The sequence below is a fragment of the Nymphaea colorata genome, chromosome 11 (genome assembly GCF_008831285.2).
Source record: "Nymphaea colorata isolate Beijing-Zhang1983 chromosome 11, ASM883128v2, whole genome shotgun sequence".
In the NCBI taxonomy this organism is placed as follows: domain Eukaryota; kingdom Viridiplantae; phylum Streptophyta; class Magnoliopsida; order Nymphaeales; family Nymphaeaceae; genus Nymphaea; species Nymphaea colorata.
The window spans coordinates 2,280,819-2,302,454 of NC_045148.1; the positions used below are offsets into that span (position 1 = coordinate 2,280,819).

General features: G+C 39.8%; 2 protein-coding genes across 5 annotated transcripts; both read left to right on the top strand.

Moving 5' to 3' along the window:
* Positions 1-1,735: 1,735 nt before the first annotated feature.
* Positions 1,736-20,404, top strand: LOC116264028 (subtilisin-like serine-protease S). Of its 4 annotated transcripts, XR_004174768.2 has the most exons (19): positions 1,736-1,898; positions 1,982-2,076; positions 2,390-2,487; positions 3,658-3,810; positions 5,207-5,318; positions 5,844-6,384; positions 7,285-7,379; positions 7,688-7,936; positions 8,228-8,342; positions 9,712-9,916; positions 15,054-15,205; positions 15,759-16,343; positions 16,933-17,007; positions 17,896-17,974; positions 18,075-18,139; positions 18,233-18,268; positions 19,298-19,419; positions 19,502-19,656; positions 19,901-20,404. XR_004174768.2 is itself a non-coding variant. In XM_031643929.2 (18 exons), exons 1-17 carry the CDS (start codon positions 1,824-1,826, stop codon positions 19,631-19,633), a joined length of 2,862 nt encoding a protein of 953 aa, XP_031499789.1. In that variant the 5' UTR covers positions 1,740-1,823; the 3' UTR covers positions 19,634-19,656; positions 19,901-20,401. The 4 variants fall into 4 exon arrangements, 2 of the variants coding, with proteins under 2 accessions (XP_031499790.1, XP_031499789.1); XM_031643929.2 differs by lacking the exon at positions 19,298-19,419 and having other exon boundaries at positions 1,740-1,898; positions 19,901-20,401; XR_007574627.1 differs by lacking the exon at positions 2,390-2,487 and having other exon boundaries at positions 1,809-1,898; positions 19,901-20,402.
* LOC116264029 (flocculation protein FLO11-like) lies at positions 13,059-15,047 on the top strand. The gene has a single exon (XM_031643931.2). The coding sequence runs from the start codon at positions 13,281-13,283 to the stop codon at positions 14,298-14,300; it is 1,020 nt and encodes a 339-aa protein (XP_031499791.1). The 5' UTR covers positions 13,059-13,280; the 3' UTR covers positions 14,301-15,047.
* Positions 20,405-21,636: the final 1,232 nt, after the last annotated feature.

Consider the following 21,636-nt stretch of genomic DNA (forward strand, 5'->3'; position numbering starts at 1 on the left):
ATGAATGAAGAGACTTCTACAATTGAAAAAAATAACACATGGGAATTAACAGATAGACGAAAATGAAAAGATGTTACTGGACTAAAACGGACTTTTAAAAACTAAATTCAATGAAGTCTTTTAGATTAACAACTACAACAACAAGTGACGCCATATGTGATCGTCCTAGTCGTCAGAGAAACTAATATCGGAAGTATCTGAGATAATCCCAACAATTTCAGGATACTCCAACATCATTCCCCGTCATACTACTTTGATTTCTATAACATGGCTTGCTCAAATTTCGGTCTTTTTCAAAGGCGTATACGAGATGCACACGATCACATGTTCATCATATTAAAACTTTTTATTTAGTTATTGCTTGATGGGGACGACGTAACTGTGCATTTAGTCAAAGCCAAATGCTATATGGCATCATTATTATTATTCCTGAGAGAGAGGGAGAACAAAAAAAAGAACTGGTTATCAGAATGGTCATGAAACAGCGGTGTGATTTTACTCTTTGCATTACCGATTAGCCAGTATTCTCTATAAGAATTTCAACTATTTTATCTTAGACTTTTTGTTTGATCAACAAACTGCAGATATGATCTCCTTTGTTTATTTAGCAAGAACCCTGTCCCGAACTGTGTCTTGAACTATGTGGCATGTGATGTTTTAGCATATGGGTAGTAGTATGCTGAAAAAGTGAAAACAGCTTCCCCTAGTAAAAACTTGAACAAGTTGAACTCATCCATGAATTCCGATGGACAAAATAGAATTCGCGTGATGGCTTTGCAGGGGTCGACAGTAACAGTAATGACGATAAAAGCAGGTGCTTATAGTGGTATAAATGTTTTGGATCTGGATAGACAAGCTAAGCTATGAATAAGAAATGCAGAACCCAATGGCAATAGAACTCGATTTTCCTATCTACGAATGCATGAGAGGTAGAACGCCGTGAATATATATGTATTATGTACCATAACTTTATGTACCATACCTAATACTTTATAGGCAAAGATCTTAACAATTTTCGGTTTGATGTCCTTCTGATCTTCCAAAGAACATAAATTTCCACTCTGGGCATCTCCAGCCCCTTTTATATACAAAAGTTTGTCCTGTTTTCTCTGTGGTGAATCTACTGGTTTCGCAAGTTTTTTGGTACATTACAATTAGGATGGTGGGATTCTTCAGGCCAGCATATCCAATTGTTAGGATCCAAGTCTGACCCCATTTTATGTTCACATTTTCTTGCAGGTCTCATTTGTTCTTGTCACTTTCAGTATATGTAAGCACATACTGTACAATCCCATTCCTCGTCAGCTGAAAGGGCACCTCCAAGTTTTCTGAGATTCGTAGTTTAATTATTAATGGCTCTATATTACATCCGGATTCCTGTATAACAGTACTACATCAGATCCAATAATGACTAACTGGATCCTGACATCGTCAATTTCTTTGGTTGGCGTCACGGCACTATTCGACAGTCACAGATGTGATGCGCAAGCTGATGCCAATTTATTAGTTCCTGCTACCATCTTTGATAGTTTCTTGTATATCATGAGTTTCTTTATTGGGCAGGAGCAAAGGTTGGCTGATCACCTAAGTCAAATTTCTTCACTTTCTTAACGGGCTAATGGATTTCTTCTTCTTTATTTATTTCTTTTCCCGTGCTGGGAAGTTAAATCCAACCAGTTGACAAGAAATAAAAAACTAGTATTTGCCTATGTTTTTTGATTCGGACTGTTCCTGAATTATTAATTGAAAAGGTTGACTTGAAATATTTAAAACGCCAAGTGAGAGTTTGAAGATCGAATTCATCCAGTGCTCATTGTTGAGCCATGGAGTTCCTGGTCTTCTTCTTCCTTCTTCTGCTACCTTCATTTTCTGCAGCAGATGGGCAGAGCGGAACTAAGGTACGTAAGTTCTGTCACAGTTTCACGTAGGAGACAGAGATAGAGAGGCTCAGAGTCTTTTGTTTGGTTTCTCTCGAATGCAGCGGCACTACATCGTTTACATGGGACAACATTTTCATCCAAACAGTGAAGCTGTGATCCTTGCAAATCATGCAATTCTTTCATCTGTGGTCGGCAGGTATACTGGCAAATTAACACAAGACCGCCATTAGCTTACCATCTGCAATTTTTTTTGGCCTTGTACAGCAACAAAACTTGTGTTTAAGATGTTAAGTATTATCACCACCTTGAGAACTAGAGAGAAATTCGGAAGAAAACAAAATTTAAAAGTTTTCTTGCTATCGTTTGCTGAAATGAGAAGCATGATACGTTCGGTAAATGGAAGAATTTTATAAGTGAAAAAAAAAATCAATTAATCAACTTGATATTTCTGAAATCTAAATAGAGTAAGCATCTTAATTTATTGACCTACTTAATTTGGGGTTACTCAGCGTGCATGGGGCTCGAGAGGCTGTGCTGCACCACTACAGCAGGAGCTTCAGAGGCTTCTCTGCTGTTCTAACATCAGAGCAAGCTCGCAGACTTTCAGGTACTTGTAGCAATTCACAGATCTACACAATTGCTGCAGGACTTCTTTTTTTCATGTACTAAGTTAGCCTTTCTAATTGGCCCAAGAAATATGCTAGTAATCTTAAATAATTTAGTTAAATGCAATTCATTGAAAAATATGTCGTTAATTTGTGAAACAAATACTAATTACATGCGAGCTTGCTAGCTGGTTATGAGTTCGAACTTCACTGTGGCTTCCTCCTGTCGGGTAGACTGACATGCCTTGGCTGAGTAGAAGTTCTTGGGTTTCAAAGGTTCTTTTACACTGTTAGGAAGACGACCATTAGTACTATGAGATGATATAAGTTAAGGAAATACTCTCCGACCCAAAAATAGTTTTCTGTGTTATTGAAAAAAAAAGGGAATACATTCAGTACATGTGTACATACTTCCACGGGTAGTTTGGAAGCTTTCAAGCATAAAGCAAACTGAAAAATGCAACACAAAAGAAATGGTAATACGACAGATCTTCTTGAGTTTAACAAATTTTTAATGTTTCCGCACAAGCAGTTTATGAATATTTTCAATGATTTTATACCTCGGATTTTTCATCATTTGTGCCGGAAAAACTGATGATCTGGATGTACTTTCCATTTGGTGGAGACCAACTTGTGATTGGTTTTTTGGATGTCGAATCAGGTTTCTTTTGGGCTTCAAAATCTGAGAAAACTCCTTGATGACAAAATGTTCTCGTCAAAGTATGAAGCGGTTTTAGTTTAATCGAACATGAGATCCATATAATTAATAAGATCAAACTCTTTTGGGCAGTTACCATACATCATTGGTTTCCTTTGTAAGAGTAAAATGAGAATGTCTGAATTTAAGTTCTGATTTAAGATTTTGATGCACAATTCTAGAGAACGTCTAAAATATTTAAGTTCTGATTTAAGATCTTTGCCTAGATGAATCATAAATCATTAGAGTAGACCATTAGCCACATCGATAAAAGTATGCTCCATTTCTAAATTTAAAATCAATGCTACTCAAATGCCTCTGTAAGCAACAAAGAGACCCATGCCTTTCAGTAGCCAGCCAACCATTCAAAAAATCGGACAAGAACAAAATCAAAAGAGGGCTGCAGGCTAGTTTAACGGTGGCGATGGATGGATGAGAGGGAACTGACGGTGTGGATGACACTATGATTTTGCAGAGCACGGAGAGGTGGTATCAGTTTTTGAAAGCAAGGTGTACCGTGTTCACACATCGCACTCATGGGACTTCTTGGGGGTGAGCCAAGGCAGCTTCAGCACAGGCGTCGACTACGCGGCCCAGCAGGATGTCATCGTCGGCGTCATCGACACAGGTTACGGCCTCAATTGCTCATTTGTTATCATCACTAGTTGCCCCAAGGCATTCTTGGTAAAGCTAACCCTGCTTTGGAAGTATACTGCCACTCTAAGGCAGTGTGGGCGTTTCTCCCTGGTTCTGCATGGAGCCACTAGGTGGAATTTCATCTGAATTTTACTTTAATGGGTATTTCTAGATTCTTATTGAGGAACCACTGCTGCTTTTATTCTAACAAAAGGTTCTCGGAAAAGATTTGTATCGATAGTTATGACCTTACGTATGGACAATTTCTCCATATGATGTAGAAGATCCTAACATGAGTGATTCGGCAGATTTGAATTCTCATATATATCCACTCATGTTCCTTACTTCAGCAAGGTGCAAATATACACATTTCATTATAGGGGTCTCTCAAAAATTCTGAGGAAACACCAACGACTGCTGGTTTTTTCAATCTTTGTTTAGGCAGTTCGTACCATCCATACATAATGTTTTGATCTAAGGTTTCAATTATTGCAAGTTTCAACTCAGTAGCAGGAGCTGAGGCCTGCTTTACTGTATCTTGCCCATTTTTTGATTAATTTATTCTGAGGAAGAACCTCCAGCAGGGTTGTTTCAGTCATAGATCGATCATTCACCACCCGTGGAGAGCAAGTAGTGATTAAGAAGAGGACGATCCTAGCTGACGTTTATAAGCAGTACACATTTTTTGTTCTTTATTTTGGAAAACAGCGTAGTAGTTTTGGATTTAATTTGAAGAGCCGATTCCAAAGTAGTTAATTTCGGTGTCAATGATAAATTAACTAATTTCTTGAGAATTAAAAATTCATGCAAGAGGGTTTCACGTAAGACCATCATTAATATTGGTTGAAATCAATTATTTTATCGAAGCTCAATTGTGATCTCAAATGATTCATAAATTTTCTTCATGAGAATCAAACTATGCACTTGCTTTCAAACGGACTTTTAACCAAATCAACTATGCTATGCCGCTTGAGGCAAATGATTTGGTCTTAAGGTTTAAGAGACTTCATAATCTCCACCATCTAATTTTTAAAGATAAGAATTGAATTACATATACATGAATATATCTTTTTCTTTTTCTTTTTTCCCTGTTGTTGCAGACGATCACGGGAGGGCCATTTGTTTCATTTTTAAGAAAAGATGGAATTGGCTTTTCGATGTGAAGATAAACATGGTTTTTCTTTTTCTTGGGGGAAAAGGAAGTGGAAAAAGTTTCTTATTGAATGAGAATTTTACTACTTTCCGTTTGAAAAATAAGCGATAGAATTTCCCTGTTAAGAAACTAATTCCCTTGATATCCTCAACATAAATATTTGTTAATACATTTCAGTTTTTGCATAAATTAAATGAAGGAAATGTCATAAATAACTTGGTGGCACTGCAAACAGGAATATGGCCAGAGTCCAAGAGCTTCAGTGACGCAGGTATGGGGCCCGTGCCTCAGAGGTTCAAGGGTCAATGTGTTCCTGGACAGGATTTTACCTTAGCCAATTGCAACAGGCAAATCTCTCTCTCTCTCTCTCTCTATATATATATATATATATATATATAGATTATGAACTTGAGATGTTACAGATCTTGGCTTCTGATTCTCTGTGTTCAAGATCAGTAGGATTTCTTTCTGTTTCTTTTTTCCACCCTGTTGAACTGATCAATCTTCAGATTAGTTGCAGCAAGGTTAAACCACCTATAATCCTGACTAACATAATCACTATGAGCTCAATCACAAGAATATTCCGGCGTTAATGAAAGTTTTCCCGGCGATTGAAATCTTATGTGGCGATTGAGCTAATCATATTTCCTTAATCACCATATATAGGACTTCACTATTTTAAACCAAAATCACTTGCAAGAATGAGATTCACAAAGAGATATGATGCCCATTGTAAGGTTATAGAATGGATGCAGTTTGGTTTCTTATGGTGTAAATATATGTGCATGTAAACATAGAGATCATAGTAATCTGGGGCAACATTATTATTTAGATTCACTATACGTTCTTCTCACAAGGATAATTATATACAGGAAGATCATAGGTGCCCGCTATTACTACAAGGGATTTGAGAAAGATATTGGACATCTTGAATCCGTCGGCGAACTTTTCTATCTCTCTGCCCGGGACGCCGACGGCCATGGTACGCACACTGCCTCCACCGCCGCCGGAGCCATAGTTACTGATGCTAGCTTCATGGGATTAGCCAATGGGACTGCAAGAGGTGGGGCTCCTGCTGCCAGGCTCGCCATTTACAAGGCTTGCTGGTTCGGCTGGTGCAGTGGTGTGGATCTGCTTGCTGCCTTCGACGACGCCATCGGCGATGGAGTTGACATCATATCAGTATCAGCAGCACCGGATCCACCACAGCCAAGCGTCTTTAGAGATGCATTCTCCATTGGGGGCTTCCATGCATTTTTGAAAGGGATCCTTGTGTGTGTTTCAGCGGGGAACCAGGGCCCCCTACCTGGTAGTGCTACCAACGTTGCTCCATGGCTTTTTACTGTTGCAGCTAGCTCTATAGACCGAAGATTTGAAGCCGAACTAGTTCTTGGCGACCAGGTTGTTTTGAAGGTATTGAATTTTCAGGAACACAGCGTGTAGTTTTATGTTTGTTTCTCCGGTTTGAAGCTATTTTCGTTAGTTAAATATGTTGTTTGGGACAACAACTATACTAGTTTGATTCTTATAAGTGCTATTCCTTTAAAATGCAAAAGATAGTAGTGTTGACCCTTTTGAGCGGGGTCTGCTCAATTGGTATTGAATTTTATACTTCTTTCACCATAAATGTATGAGTGATAGATCGATGCTTCACGTTATATGAGACAGTTATATGAGACAGCTCTACGAAGCTTCGGTTCAGTTTAGTTAACCATGGTTGCACTACCAGATTTTGCTGTGGAGAAGTGTTTGGCATCTTCCTAAAAATGCCCTATCAAGCTTTGTAATAACTATGAGACTCACCTTAAGATCGGACCCAGACGTCCCTATATTTGGCAATATTGTCAAAATCGGCCTGGAACGACCGGTTCGAGTCTAATTGCCGGCAAATCGATTGAAGTTAACCTAATTATTTTGCAAACATTTTTTAAATATTTATATTTTAATTATTCAATATTTTCTTTTCATTAAAGTTATATAACAGTTTATTCCACCACTTTATAACCGGCTCAGCTGAACCGGCGGCCCTTTTCTGGCGATATGTTTGATGAGGCTTGAAGACCAACGCCCACCATCACTTCAATGATGTTCTACGGACTTGGTTTAGAACATGTCGGTATCCATAGGTACATGAAAAGCTCTTATCGGTTGGATGGGCTGTCATAGACTTGTTCTACTTGAGAAGTTCTCGTTGATGAATTATCCTCTCTGATCCGTGAACTTCCTGAAATCAAAGAGTCCTTGGTTCTCATTCTCCCTAATATATTTGAAAAACCGTTATGATTTCATTGGGTTGGCTTCCTCTACTTGCAGGGTGAATCACTAGCCCCTGCAGGGCTGAATGAGTTTCATGATCTGATTGATGCAAGAAATGCAGCAGCACCTGGAATTCCTGCTGCCAATGCAAGGTACTTTTTTTTTTTTTTAATTTCCACCTAGTAACAAGTAGCAATGTTGAATAAAGGCGCAGATGGCTCCCAAAATGAGCTCATCTTATATAGGGGATTAGCACATTGGAAGCATGCAGACCAAGCGTTTGACATAATGTTATAAGGAGTCTGCCTAATCCTACATTGCCATTAAAAAAGAAGCAGGTTGAGTATGGAGTAGGTGAACTGAGAATCAAATTGTTGGGGCCTGGGGGTCAGGTTAACTGCGTAGCTGAATTCGAATCTGTTTATTCAGTCATGTATCATCTTTTTTCTTTTTGGTGTAGCTTTTGCTTGAAGAACTCTTTGGATCCTAATGTGGTGACTGGGAAGATTGTCTTGTGCGCGATTGATACAACAGGCAACCACAGCAGCAGTAGAATAATGAAGAGCATTGTTGTTCAACAGAATGGGGGTGTGGGAATTGTCCTCTTCGATCCCTTCTTTAAAGATTTGGCAATTCCATATGTTATACCCGCAACAGTAATCGGAGAGGGGCAATACCAGCAAGTTCTCCAGTACATGGCCACTCAAGGGTATGTTTTAAAGTATACGTTGGTTAATTTTAAAATAAAGAACCAAATATAATTCAAATATTTGTATATGGGTGTCAACTCCAGTGCTGTTGGAAAAAGTGTTATCTACACCAGCTTGGTGTCGCTGTATACCAGTTCTAATCGTTTAATTTGGTTGACCTTATGAAATTAAAAATAATATAAATTTTCTAGATTAATTTGAAAATTTAAACATGAAAAAACCTGACCGGCACCAAACTTATGTGCTACTCTCTGATGCATAACGTTGATTTTTTCCCTATTACGTCTCAGGAGGCCTATTGCAACAATTCGGCCGCCTGTAAGTGTTCTACGAGTTGAACCAGCGCCACAGATAGCTGCATTTTCTTCAAGGGGTCCTAACACCATGAATCCTGATATCATCAAGGTATGGCATCTCTCTCTCTCTCTCTCTCTCTCTCTCTCTCTCTCTCTCTCTCTCTCTTATTGCTTATACGTCTAATCTAACTTTAAACCTTTTGCAATCATTTTAGCAACAACTCAACTGACTGAAATGGCAACAACAACTTCCACTGAAATGGTTACATTAATGTTTTCTTTTGTTTTAAGGAAAAAACATAGCTAAATTCGCATTCTAAAGTAAAAAATTAAAGAACCGTTTACTAAAATTATGTTTGCAATGTACAAACGATTCATTTACCCTTAAAGAACCAAGGATGCATTTTAAAAGGAACTTTCTGTTTGGAGTGCCACCTTTTATCCATAATTTAAAAAATCGGCTTCCTGTTTCTGGAATTCCTAATATAGTTAAGTTGAACTTTTGTTGGCGGTTGGAGGGCCTGCCCTTGTCCTTGCTGCTTAACTTAGGTTAAAAAACTCGGTGAATTAAGTGAAACGGAAGTAATTTTTTGTTTTTTTCTCAAGAGTGAACGAACGATTTTCAATTTGAAAAGATGATATGAAAACCAAAAACTTCACATGTTCCAAAATGACAGTCTTCAATTTGAGTAGGGTTTTCACTTTTTATCATCAAAATTACTTGGACCAATAAAAGAAAATTCTGAAATTTGGAATCTGCTTTCCAGATTTCACATATTTCAAAATGACAGTCTTCAATTTGTATAGGATATTCGTCAGCAAAATTACTTGGACCCGAAAAAGGAAATTCTGAAATTTGAACTCTGTTTTCCAGATTATGGCCAAAATGTGGGACCTTAGATGGTTGCCTGTTGAAGAAACCATGACTGCAGTGGTGCTTTCACTATGTCAAACAGTTGAAGTCAGCTATTTTGTGTAGGGTGTAGGGATGTAGTAGGAATGTAAATGGGTAGAGTATATCATATTGCAAGTCCAATTTCAAACTCATTCAGTCAAATGTGGCAAAGAAACCAGAATTTGCTTACTAATCAGATTCAGGTTCTATACTTAGCTTCATAATGGAATCCATATGTCAATATCTGATTGGTATCTCATAAAAATCTGATCTGATTTCATATAAATGTCAGGTTTTATGCTAGTCACATCTGCATTCAGTTTCAAAAGGTAGTTTCCAATTCAGTAGAATTTCATAAATGGCTGGTTCCCACCCAAATCTGAACTGCTTACATGTTGACATTGGTTTGCAAGCCATTGCATGTGTGAATGTGCTTATATATACATATGTTCACATGCAACTGATGAGTTCAGTTTTAGTGCTCACGAGTGTTACGTTGAAAGGGGAACCCAAATTCTTAAGGCTGAATGCCACAAGACAAATCATAAAGTTATTCATGAACTGATATCTCCGTATTTTGCAGCCTGATATTACAGCTCCAGGATTAAACATCTTAGCAGCATGGTCTCCAGTAGCAGTGAGTGGTTCCGGTGGAAGACCTGCAGACTTCAATATAATCTCCGGAACTTCCATGTCCTGCCCTCATGTATCTGGCGCCGCAGCACTCATAAAATCTCAGCACCCTTCATGGAGTCCTGCAGCTATTAAGTCTGCCTTAATGACAACAGGTGCAGTGAACTACGTTTTCATTGAATGAAACAGTGTACTTGTGCACAAGATTCATACTTATACACAAAAATCTGCACCCTAAGAGAAGTTTTAGCTATGGACTTCCAATTTTGATCATTTTGATGGTGGAAAGCCTAAAGTTTGGTGTTATTGGCTAACATGATCACCTTATGAACAAAAAAGGTTCAGAACAGGAGTGTGTACTGCTCTTCTAAACTCGTCACAAGCCTTTGGTTCCCTCCTCAGTTATGTTAACCCTTTGGATTCCAATGTGCTAAAACCTTTGTCGTCTATAGCTCACTCTGTTTCTAACCTGTATTTTGGATCCTTAAATGATGGAAAGACAAACTGGTTACCTTAAGGCATCTTCTGACAAGCCTAAACTACTGAAGATTGCATTAGCTGGATTAGTTTTCAGTATTGGACTGGTAGAAAACTGTTCACCAGCTCTCACTTTCTCCTTTCGTTTATGACGGCTCTAATTGTGTTCCTTCATGGTTGATTCAGCCACTCTCAAGGACAACACTGGAGGTCCTTTACTGAGGCAACCACAAGGCATTACAGCAACTCCATTCGACTTTGGGTCAGGGCACTTGAACCCGATTGCGGCCCTTGATCCTGGCCTAGTTTATGAGTTAGACACTGATAATCTCATAGACTATCTCTGCAGTATGAATGCAACACAAGTTCAGCTGCTATTTCTCATCGGCAACATGATTAACTGTGCTAACCGACAAGTTCCTGCCTACAATCTCAATTATCCTTCTGTTGCGGTAGCAGAGCTGAGAGGAACTATCTCAGTTTCTAGAACTCTTACAAACTATGGAGAAAGTGGTTCAGTTTACACAGCCACGATTGGGCATCTTGAAGGGGTTAATGTTAAAGTAACACCAGACAAGCTAAACTTCACCAGAAATGGTGAAAAGCTTTCATATAGGTTGGATTTTACTGTGCAGAGCCCGGGTAATGGGGATTTTACCTTTGGCTATTTAACATGGAGTGATGGAAAACACAACGTAGGCAGTCCAATTGCTGTAAATGCAGTTTCAGTATAAGATTTTACTAAAGAAATGTCTACAAATTCTTCATTTGCACGACTTCATATGTGCGTGCATTGTTCAGATTTGAAGAAAGCCATTCTCATCAGCTATTGTAAAGAGGATTTACAACATATTACTAATGATATTGGCTGCTTGGTTCGTAATTTATGTTTCAAAGATATGTTTAGAACTAAAATAATTCAGCCTAGTTGACTTAAGGGCACTTCTTCCATTAGGAAGAAAATGTACCTTGCGGAGTTCCACACTTTCAGTAGTCTGGTCTGGTGGCCGACTGGGTAATATTTTCATTCATGATTTGTCTCCAGAGCTGATGGGACTGTCTCTATTCATGGACTACGGCTGTGCTCTATGAAACGACACAAACAAAAACAACGGATTCTCTAATCTACCAAACGGAAAAAAATTCACAAAATTTGATGTGAAGATTGAAAAATGGGTTCTGTGGTTCTGAATTCTGATGCATGAGAGGAGTCTTCTAAGGGTTGCAAAACCAAATATGGTATTCCATTCTTCTGTTCAAAGCTTGAGCTTTACCTCTTCTTAATTTATATGAAGCAAAGAAAAAAAAACATGCTGACCACATCTTTAACTTTAGCACTGAGATAATGTTGTTGCTGTAAGCGAACAGTGTTGCAAATATGCTCGCAGTTGCTCTTTTGATATGGGGTTGGGGTGGAGATATTCCAAATGGATGAAGTAGCATCGTCAGTTTTTCTTAGACACACTTTTGAGGAATTAAGTTGCTCTTTTGATATGGGGTTGGGGTGGAGATATTCCAAATGGATGAAGTAGCATCGTCAGTTTTTCTTAGACACACTTTTGAGGAATTAAGTGTGTAGATGTCATCTACATAATGGATCTAGTAACATCAAGCAATTAAACAAGCATTTGGATTTCAATATGGATTTCTAATGAAGGTCCACCAATGCAGATGCATTACTAGAACGTATATCAACCTGCTTCAAGTTGGTGTTTGAGGATTCGTATAAGCTAAAGTTCACATATGGATCTGAGTAGGACTGCACAATGAATCGAGCCAGGTCGAGCTCGACTCAAACTCACTCGTCCAAATTCGACTCGAACATGAATCATTTATAAACGAATTGAAATCAAGTTCAAATGTATGGTTGAAATGTTAAACGATGCGAGCTCGAGTTTATAAACCCTGGGTGATTGTTTTATCTTTTCTTCTATGTTATTCTTTCATCTCCCTCTCTCTCTCTCCCTCTCTCATAAACATAACTTTCTAGACCAATTAACCCAAAGCCACCCGTGTTTGATCTGTTTCATGCCCTGCTGACCTCTCTCTCTGGCAGATGTTCGTATTGGGTTGTATGGCTTACGGGAAGCGGTATAGCATCCCCCTTCTTCCTCCATTCTCTAGCCAACCAATGCAACTTTTGCTTCTATGCTGCAGTGTCTCGGCATCATCTTTTCATCTCTTTCCTTCTTTTCCTTTCAGCTACCTTTTCTCTTTTCTCTTGCACTTAGCCTTCCTTGCTACCTCTTTTACCCAACCCTCTGTCCGGTCACCTGATGCTTCCCTTGGCCCTTTCGCCCACTGTCTCTTAGCTCTGATGTTTCACATGGTGAACTTAGCTTGTCAGTTGTTGGTAGCAGATTTAGGAAGAACACAACAACAAGAAGTCTAGGGACACAACTAAATTCGTCAGTTGTAGGGCTGATGTCCTTGCGTTGCACATCGGTCTCACTCCCACCGGGACACAGCTACTCCTGTCCCTTCTGTGGGGTATGCAATTGGGGCTGAACTGCACCCAGCACTTGGCTGATGCCTACAGTTAACCGGTGATTAATCGCCGCTTCCCTGCTTTTATTTGTTTGATTTTTGCATTATGTTTTGTATTTCTTTTGTTTTTTTTTTCATCTGTGACTTTTTGTCACAATTGTTGATATTGATTTTCCATTTTGTCGGCTCTCTCTCTCTCTTCGCTTTTTTTTTTTTCCCTTCTTCGCTTTTGTACATTCGGTGATAGCTTGTCACCCAATTTTATTACTACTCTAAAATCACCCGCTTGAACCTGTTTCACCTCTCTCCAGCACAAGTGTCTGGGCCAATTAATCCACACCCACCCTTTTTTAATCTGTGGGAGGATTGGGGAGGAACACAACTGGGCGCTGCTACCGCTGAGTTCGTCGAAGGCTAATGTCCATCTCGCGCTGCACATCGAGCGGCGGTGCGCCCAGCTGCTGATTAACCGATCTCTCTCTCTCTCTAAACCACGCCCGTCTTGAATCTGTTGCATCTCTCTCTCTCTGTCTGTCTCTCTCTCAGAAGTCAGGGATGGAGGCAGAGCAAGCCCCTCCACCATCTTCCTCTGCTCCATCCTCCTCTTCCTCTGCATCATCTTCTTCATCCTCTATCACTGATAGCGTTCCAACCTCATCATCGCCCTTCTCGACTGTTGCCCCCACTCCTTCCCCATCCCTTTCCACCACTCCCGTCAGCGCCACAACCACCACCATGGCCACTTCCACGGCCACATCTGACACCACTGCCACCGTCACCACCACCACGACCACCCAAATGATAGATATACCACCAATACTAGGAGCCACTGCCACCACCACTACTTCTACTGGTGAAACAAATTCTCTGACGTCCACCAGTATCAGCAGCAGCACCACCGGTCCAACTGCCGCTACCACCATTTCCACCACCACCACGACCATCACCACTTCTCCATTCTCTACTTTCGACCACCAACCACCATCAAATTCACTTCCATTCAGACCTTCTTTCCCAATCAACAGGAATCGGCCTCAAATGCCACCTCCAATGCCACCTCCCCATTTCGTCCAGCACCTTCCTTCTCCGTCCCCGCCCCCTCTTCCCTTTTCGTCGTCATCACCAGCTTCTTCGTCATCGGTGGGTGTGCCTTCCTTGTTGGCTTCTTCTTCATCATCGTCGTCTTCTTTATCTTCATCCTCATCATCATCTTCTCCTTCTCCTCCTCCTCCTCCTTCTGCTACGTCTCCTTCCTCCTCTTCCTCCCCTCTCCAAAGAGGGGGACTCGCCATTGGTGTCCCTGCTTATCCTCCCAGACCTCAGTCCACCTCTTTGCTGCCATCGTCGACGTTCGGTTCACCCCCTTTTGGTCACCAACTCGGTAGCTTGGGCAGAATTTCGGATCAGACGCAGAGCGCCAGCCCTCAGAATGGAGGACGTATTTTGGTGCTTTACTTTGAGCATGTCGTTCGGCTCATGATTGAAATACGATGTACTTCTTTTTCAAAACCTTTTCTTCCCCCCTTCATGGCTTTACACGGGTTTCTGAATAATTATCCCAGTTCACTGGCATAGACATGATTGAGGAACAGACTTGGCGGACTTTCGAATCCGATTTATGTAGATGAATTGATACCCATACCCTAGACGAGACTTAGTTTTTAGACGACAACCATTTGCCCAGAAAAGTAAGTTAAGCCATGTAGTACCCCGTCTATTACCCATTTGCCAGAAAAGCAAGTTAATCCATGTAGTATCCGATCGAATCCCGCTTCCAATAATGAATATTGGACAAGAATGCGTCTAGCTGTTATATTTCTCCTGAAATATGTATCTTGCTTCCTGCCGGAGATTCGATCTCGAAAGGTATTTCTGTTTCTTATAATAGAAAATACATACATGTTGAATTCATCAAGATAATTAAAGTTCTTAATCTTGTACACTCTTAGTAATTCTTGAATAGCCACAGTCCTTTTTGGAAGATTTCAGTATGCACAGAGTTGGTTCCATTGGGTTCAATTATTCGTAAGACAGATTCAATTGTCAGGTCCTTTTTTTGTATTTGACTGAGGTTGGTTTATTTTGAGATCCATTAGGAATCAAGCCGGATATTGCAAAATACAGAACTCTTTTCAATTCTATGTACCATTACTTTTGTTCACGACCTTCTTCAGCCCTTTTCCCTATTTGATGTTACCTGTATGCGTATATTATTGGACCAAATGAAGACTCCAAATCTTATATCTATTTACTTTTATACTCCTAAAGTTCAGTCTAAGTAATTTTAAATTTTCATGCTCTAATTTGTTATTACATAGGTAAGACCAGGCATGCAAGGAATTCAGACAATCCGGATGATGGGTGCACTTTCAGGTTCACAAATTCGTCCAGGTGCAGCTGCTGCACATCTTCCACCAAGACCTGCTCAGCAGCAACTGAAACCACAGTCTCCTTCGAGTAACCAACCCTCGGCACCTCAGGTTTTCTCTTTACCATTTATTTTGAAGACAATTATTCTCGTATTTCTTCATTGATAAAAGGTTTGTTAATTCAAGGACTACATGTTTTCTTCTTTTTCTCATTAAGTGAAGAATCAATTGATTGTCTAGATTGGTGTCCTTGACTGATTCTTTGAAGTCATGCCATGCCCCTAATGCCAACCCATTTTTCTTCATCTCATGCCTAAATGTACTTCATATTGATGTTGCAAGGCATGCATGTCCCTTACTAAAATTTGTTTTCAACCCGAGCCATCTTTTATTTGTTTCTCAGTCTTTCCTGTTTGATCACAAAGCATACCTTACTACCTTAGCTTGGGGTTTCTTTTTTATTATTTGTATTCTACTGCCTATGATCTTCGAGTGAAGACATCAATCTTACTCTTTAATGGGTTACTAATTCCACATGATGAGCTTGTTATTTCTTTTTGAAACCTCTCTTCAGGAGATGGTGTTGGCTTTGTAAGTTAAGAAGTTTAACTCTTTAGTAGTTCAATAACTAGCTCCTCTTTCTTCTGCTATCTAAATTTTACAGAAGCAGCAGGGTCCGGGATTATCAAGAGTATCTTCATTTGGTCCAGGCAATTCTCAACCACCTAGCATGCCACATAGTCCACAGTCCCATACACAACCATGGATGTCAACACAAGGAAGATCAGTGCCTGCATCTGTCCTGTCTTCTGCTTCTTACAGACCACAATTTCGATCATCTATCTTGCAACAAAGATCAACAAACCCCCAGCAACAGCAGAATCCTATGGCAGTTGCACCCCAGCAGCAGCAGCAGCAAAATGCATCTTCACAACAACAGCAGCAACAACAACAACAACAACCTCAGCAGCAGCAGCAGCAGCAACAACAACAACAGCCTCAGCAAAACACATCACAAATGCAACATGCTGCAGAAAATTATCCTCAAATGCATCAACCATCTCAGATGCATCCTGTGTTGCAACCACAGCAAGGGCTGCGACCTCAAGGATCAATACAGAAATCAATTACTCCACCTAGCGTGCCATCAGCTCATCATGGATCTCTTGCGCCAACCAAAGCTTCTGAAGCTGTTGAAACAGGCAATCAAATTCTTTCCAAGAGAAGCATCCATGAGCTACTAGCCCAGGTCTGCTGCACTATTATATTGCTTTTCTTCATTTTGATTGATATTACTCCTTGGTCTGCTGTGCTGTTAATGCTTCTTCTGTTCAGTATGGACCATGGTTGACAATGACACTAGTTCCACTTCAAAGTCCAAACTTGCTTGCCTGTGGTAGATTTCACATGCAAAAATATCTTCCTGCCTCAGTTTGAATAGGATATTTGGAGTGTTTGAGGGCTACAAGTGACCGACAGATATTGGTGTGTTTCTTATATTGGATACCATTAGCTTGATTAGGGATGAAAACTATCATGAGTTCAACTCTCAGAATATTTTTGTTTTTCTTTTCTAGTTGCTTGATGCAAACCTCATCCCTTCTGATGGATTTGGATGACATTCATTCTCACGGTTTATTACGATAAAATGAGTAGCAAGCAACCTAGTCTACTGAGGAACTCAGAGTTAAGGGCATGGCGCATGCATTACAAAGTTTCTTCTTCCTATAATGCCAAACTATTTAGTAGTATGGATTTATAAGCTCTGGGTTTGCATGAATGGTTGAGAATCATAGTATCATCAGTTCTCATTCTCATTTAACAAGTGATCCTGGCAGATTGATCCATTGGAGAGGTTGGATCCAGAAGTTGAAGATGTTATGGCAGAGATTGCTGATGATTTTGTTGAATCTGTAAGTCGTCAGTCATCTTACAAGTCTGTCAGTGGACAACAGCTTTTCCTTTGTTTTTTTTTTCCTTTCGTTTACTGCTTCATACCTTGGGTTGAAATTAAAGAATGTTGCTTGTTTTGATTTGCATCGAGTTCTGAAAACATTAGCACCTGTCAGTCTTCGTGAAATTGAAAGGCCTTTTAAGTTGATCTTTTTGAACTTGGCATTTTATATATTTAATAGTATAGCATTTTGTGGATTATCTGTAGAACAGGCACAACACGTATTCGATACTGGTACCAGAACGAATGGCCAATTTAATTCTAAGGATTACTTCTTGTACTGGTAAAATATGTTTTCTAGTACTTTAATTTACGAATGTATTTATTATTGAAAAGACCTTGGGTTGAAATTAAAGAATGTTGCTTGGTTTGATTTGCATCGAGTTCTGAAAACATTAGCACCCGTCAGTCTTGGTGAAATTGAAAGGCCTTTTAAGTTGATCTTTTTGAACTTGGCATTTTATATATTTAATAGTATAGCATTTTGTGGATTGTCTGTAGAACAGGCACACACTTATTCGATACTGGTACCAGAACGATTGGTCAATTTAATTCTAAAGATTACTTCTTGTACTGGTAAAATATGTTTTCTAATACTTTAATATACAATTGTATTTATTATTGAAAAGATCATTTATTTATTATTGAAAAGATCATTGAAATTGTGAAAAAGCTGAAATAACATGGGACTTGTCATGTTTTCTGTCCTAATAGGTGCAGGAATAATATTACTGGTGCACATGACAGTCCTGATTTTCTTTGTCCCTCCAAATACTTTCAGAATCAGTTGTTCTTGACTATGGCATGCATGATATAGCTTGCATATTGTATTTGTTTTTTTGGGCAGATAACAACTTTTTCTTGTTCCTTGGCCAAACATCGCAAATCAACTACATTAGAAGCAAAAGACATACTTTTACACATGGGTAAGATTTTAGCATCTACCTGAATTTTTATTTTACTTTCGTTGACTGGCTGTAGTAGTAAATGGTGCTCATTTTTCTCCATTTTTTCTGGTTATTTCAGAGAGAAACTGGAATATGACACTCCCAGGATTTAGTGCGGATGAGATTAAGATCTTTAAGAAGCCTGTAAGTGGTTCCCATGATTTGAGGGCAGTTAGAGATATTTATGTAGCTTCATTTCTTTAAATCTCACTGCTTGGCTTGGGTGGTTGTCTGCAGCCTGTGAACGATATCCACAAGCAACGAATGGTCGCTGTAAGTTTACTCCTTCCTCTATAAAATTGTTAATGTATGTTGACCTATTAATGATCTAATTGACTTCATCTCTACTACTTGGCCTGATCTTGAACTGGTCTGCATACCCATGGATTTGGGGACAAACAAGAATCGATGATAGAGGGACACAACTGCTTCAGTTATTTGATTGAACTGACATCTTTTACATGGTTTATCTGGCGCCCAAATTGGTTCAGGACTAAGTGACATGGACTTGCCTAAAAGTTTGCCCATTGGAGTTGACATGTCTTAGGTGCAGGCTACTGCTCTGGTGCGGTAAAATTATCAGTCAAACTGACTGCACCAGACTGTTTTTTGTTGAAAATAAATGTGTATGTTTGAGTTCATGGTGGGTCAGGAGTGGTTGAACTAGGTCAGGTATGCACCTGGACTATTTGTGTCCAAGAAACAAGACAATGTTGGCTGAGTCTATATTTGTCGTTTTTTAGCTAAACAAATAAAGAAGACTATAAAAGGGGTAGGGCATGTTCCTCAACTGTTGCTCCTGCTCTCCCACTCTTGGTGCCGTCTCTCCCTCAGTTTCTTTTTTCTCATGCTCTGCCTCTCTCCATTATATTGCATCAGCAGCGAGATTCTCTTTCATTCTCGCAATGTCACTCTCACTCTGCGTCTCTCTTGCAAATTTATTAGATGCAGCTGACCTGATCATGGCCAGCTCTCGATGTAATGCGCTCTTCTGTAGCCAAAGACTCTCTCCCTCTGCAATATGTTTGTGGAAAATTATTAGTCGATTTTTGCATCTATATTAATATGTCTGTAGCATTCTTATGTTTCATATGGCCTAGGACTTTTTGATGTGGCATATTTTGTTACAAACTGAATATATTTTATGGTGTTCATTTTGAGACTATATTTGTTGTTTTTTGGCATGCTCGATTGTGTGTGTGTGTGTGTGTGTGTGTGTGTGTGTGTGTGTGTTCACACTGCCGGCTGCCAAGTTTTTCTGAAAATTGTTGTCTGGACACGCACCCTGCACCTATGCGACAGGTTCAGGAAGGTCTCCAATCTCTCTTAATTACGATGCTGTGGACAAAACAGGACGTACTAGAACATTCTCGCAGTACATTTAGGCATTTAGTTGATCCGTGTTCCTCATTCTTCAAGACCTTGTAATTACTCTTTACTTTCTATGACTCTCGACTTGGATATGAGTAGCACATTTGTCTCATTGACAATTACACGTCTGTTTAGATCAAGAAATCATATATCACTACTCAGGCTACGGCAGAAACTGCAAATGTAAAGGGTTCTTCTGGTCAAGTTCCTGGAGATGTGAAAGGTCATCCTGGAAAAGGTCCTGCAATGACCTCTCCCAAGACGTGACGATAGTTGTCCTGCAAACACTGGTAAGCTTCTAAACACTGCTGATTCATTTGTTTTAGCTTTTTTTCATAGTTATCAGGAATTGCCTTTCTGAAGATTTGTTTGGCCACTTCTGATTTATTTCCTGCTTCTCCAAATATCATCACCTATTATAATGTGATGTTTTTCAAAGGAGCATTTGTTTCTCTGTTGCACTTATCGCATCCATGACCCCTGTATTTAACCGTGGCTAACATTTCGTTGGAATGTACATGGGGCAATATGTAGGAGGATTCGCTCCATCATGTTGGTGTTTCATGGTGATGAAATCGTCTGGTCCCCGAGCTTGGTACTGCTACCGAAGAGCGTGAAGAAATACACTGGTGCAGCAGCAGGAAGTTGGTAACCAGTGTAGCTTATGGCTCAGTGGAACGAATCCTGGTCGATTCATCATAAAGCTTTGATCACTTGGGGATGGGCATCATGTGGGGAGAAGGATGGTCACGTCTAGTCGAGCTTGGTGTTGGACTCTATCCTCTTTGCAGGATCTCTCCTTTATGTAGTTTGGTTTGCTAGCTTGTCCTGTATCCATTTGGTTAAAATAGACTGTTTGAAACCAATGTCCTGGGGGTTTTGAAGTCCAGATGAATGGAAAATTGCACATTGAGGTGCGTTGAAAAAGTTGCAACTGGCTGAAAAGCAAGTGGCTTCAGATAAATAACGGGGGTATATTGGTGGCGACTTGTTTTGTTTGTAAGAATCCTGGAAAATAGTTCTATACTAGATTTGAATGTTTAGTAAAGAAAAAATTATCGTCAAAACTTCCTTAATTAGGTTTAAAACTCGAAATCATGCAGCAAAACTATTCTGTTGGTTTGTGACTACTGATTCCATGTTGCTTAATATTGTTATAACGTTCCATAAAAGATGGCCCTTCGAAGGAGGAGAAAGAGAAAACGGAGGGGCACAAATGAATTTCCTTAAGCTGAACTTCTTGTCTCCTTTGATCAATGCATGAGTGTGCAACTGCTGGAACCATGTTGCTTAATATCATCACAGTACCAGAAAAAGGCCCCTAGTTTCTGCACCTTTGTGTTGGAACGAAAAACTGATCATTTGAGGACCCGAGGCCTGTTGAGGCCACTTGTTCAACATCAACAGCAGCTTTTCCTACTGCGTGTCTGAAACCTGAATGATACTTGGCCGCTTGTGCCGCTGACCTGAATGACTCCTCCTAGATCCGTGGAAACCCTTCATGTCAAAAGCAGCTTTAACGGGAGTCTCTTCTTTTTCATCCAAACAATGGAGAGCTCAAGAGCTCACCATGGGGATGGCAGAAGAATTCCCTTTACCACTGTCAAAGAAGCCACTCATTCAAAATCAGAGACGCTTTGTCATGAGAAATTTATATTGCATAGCCATATAGAAATTTCCCTCTGACTCTTGGCTCAGATGTCATCTTCGGCCTTGCAATGAGGATGTGAATTTAGAAACTTGGTAACGGGTATTCAGAAGAGTGTAAAATTCTTACATGCACATACAAACAAGGTTAGACAGCGAGGAGGATGAGGAATACAAGTCCTTTTGACTAAAGATATCGAGATATAAAAATGTATCTAGAAGAAAACAGTTGAGAAAAAAACAAGTTTGATGATCAACTGTTTAAAGCACGCAGGCAAAGACGAGAAGGAAGGTGGATGGTCTTAGTTAAAATTATACATCTGAATCCTAATGATGCAACCAGCTTCCTGCCCGTCTGATCATTCACGAGCAGCTGCATGATTCCAGTAAATGCCATCTTAAGTAATGCCTCTAGGGTGTAGGGAGAACCCTATATCACACGACGTTTCGTTTGCACCATTTTCATACTCTTAAAGATGCATGAATTCATTGAGCAGGCTCTATACTTAGCTGCTTGAAGCAATAGCTGGAATGGTATAATCTCTGAGGAGATGGTGCTTTTTTAAGTACTGCACATCCAGGTCATTAAAAAGAAGCGGCAGATTGTATGATCTCGAAGCGTT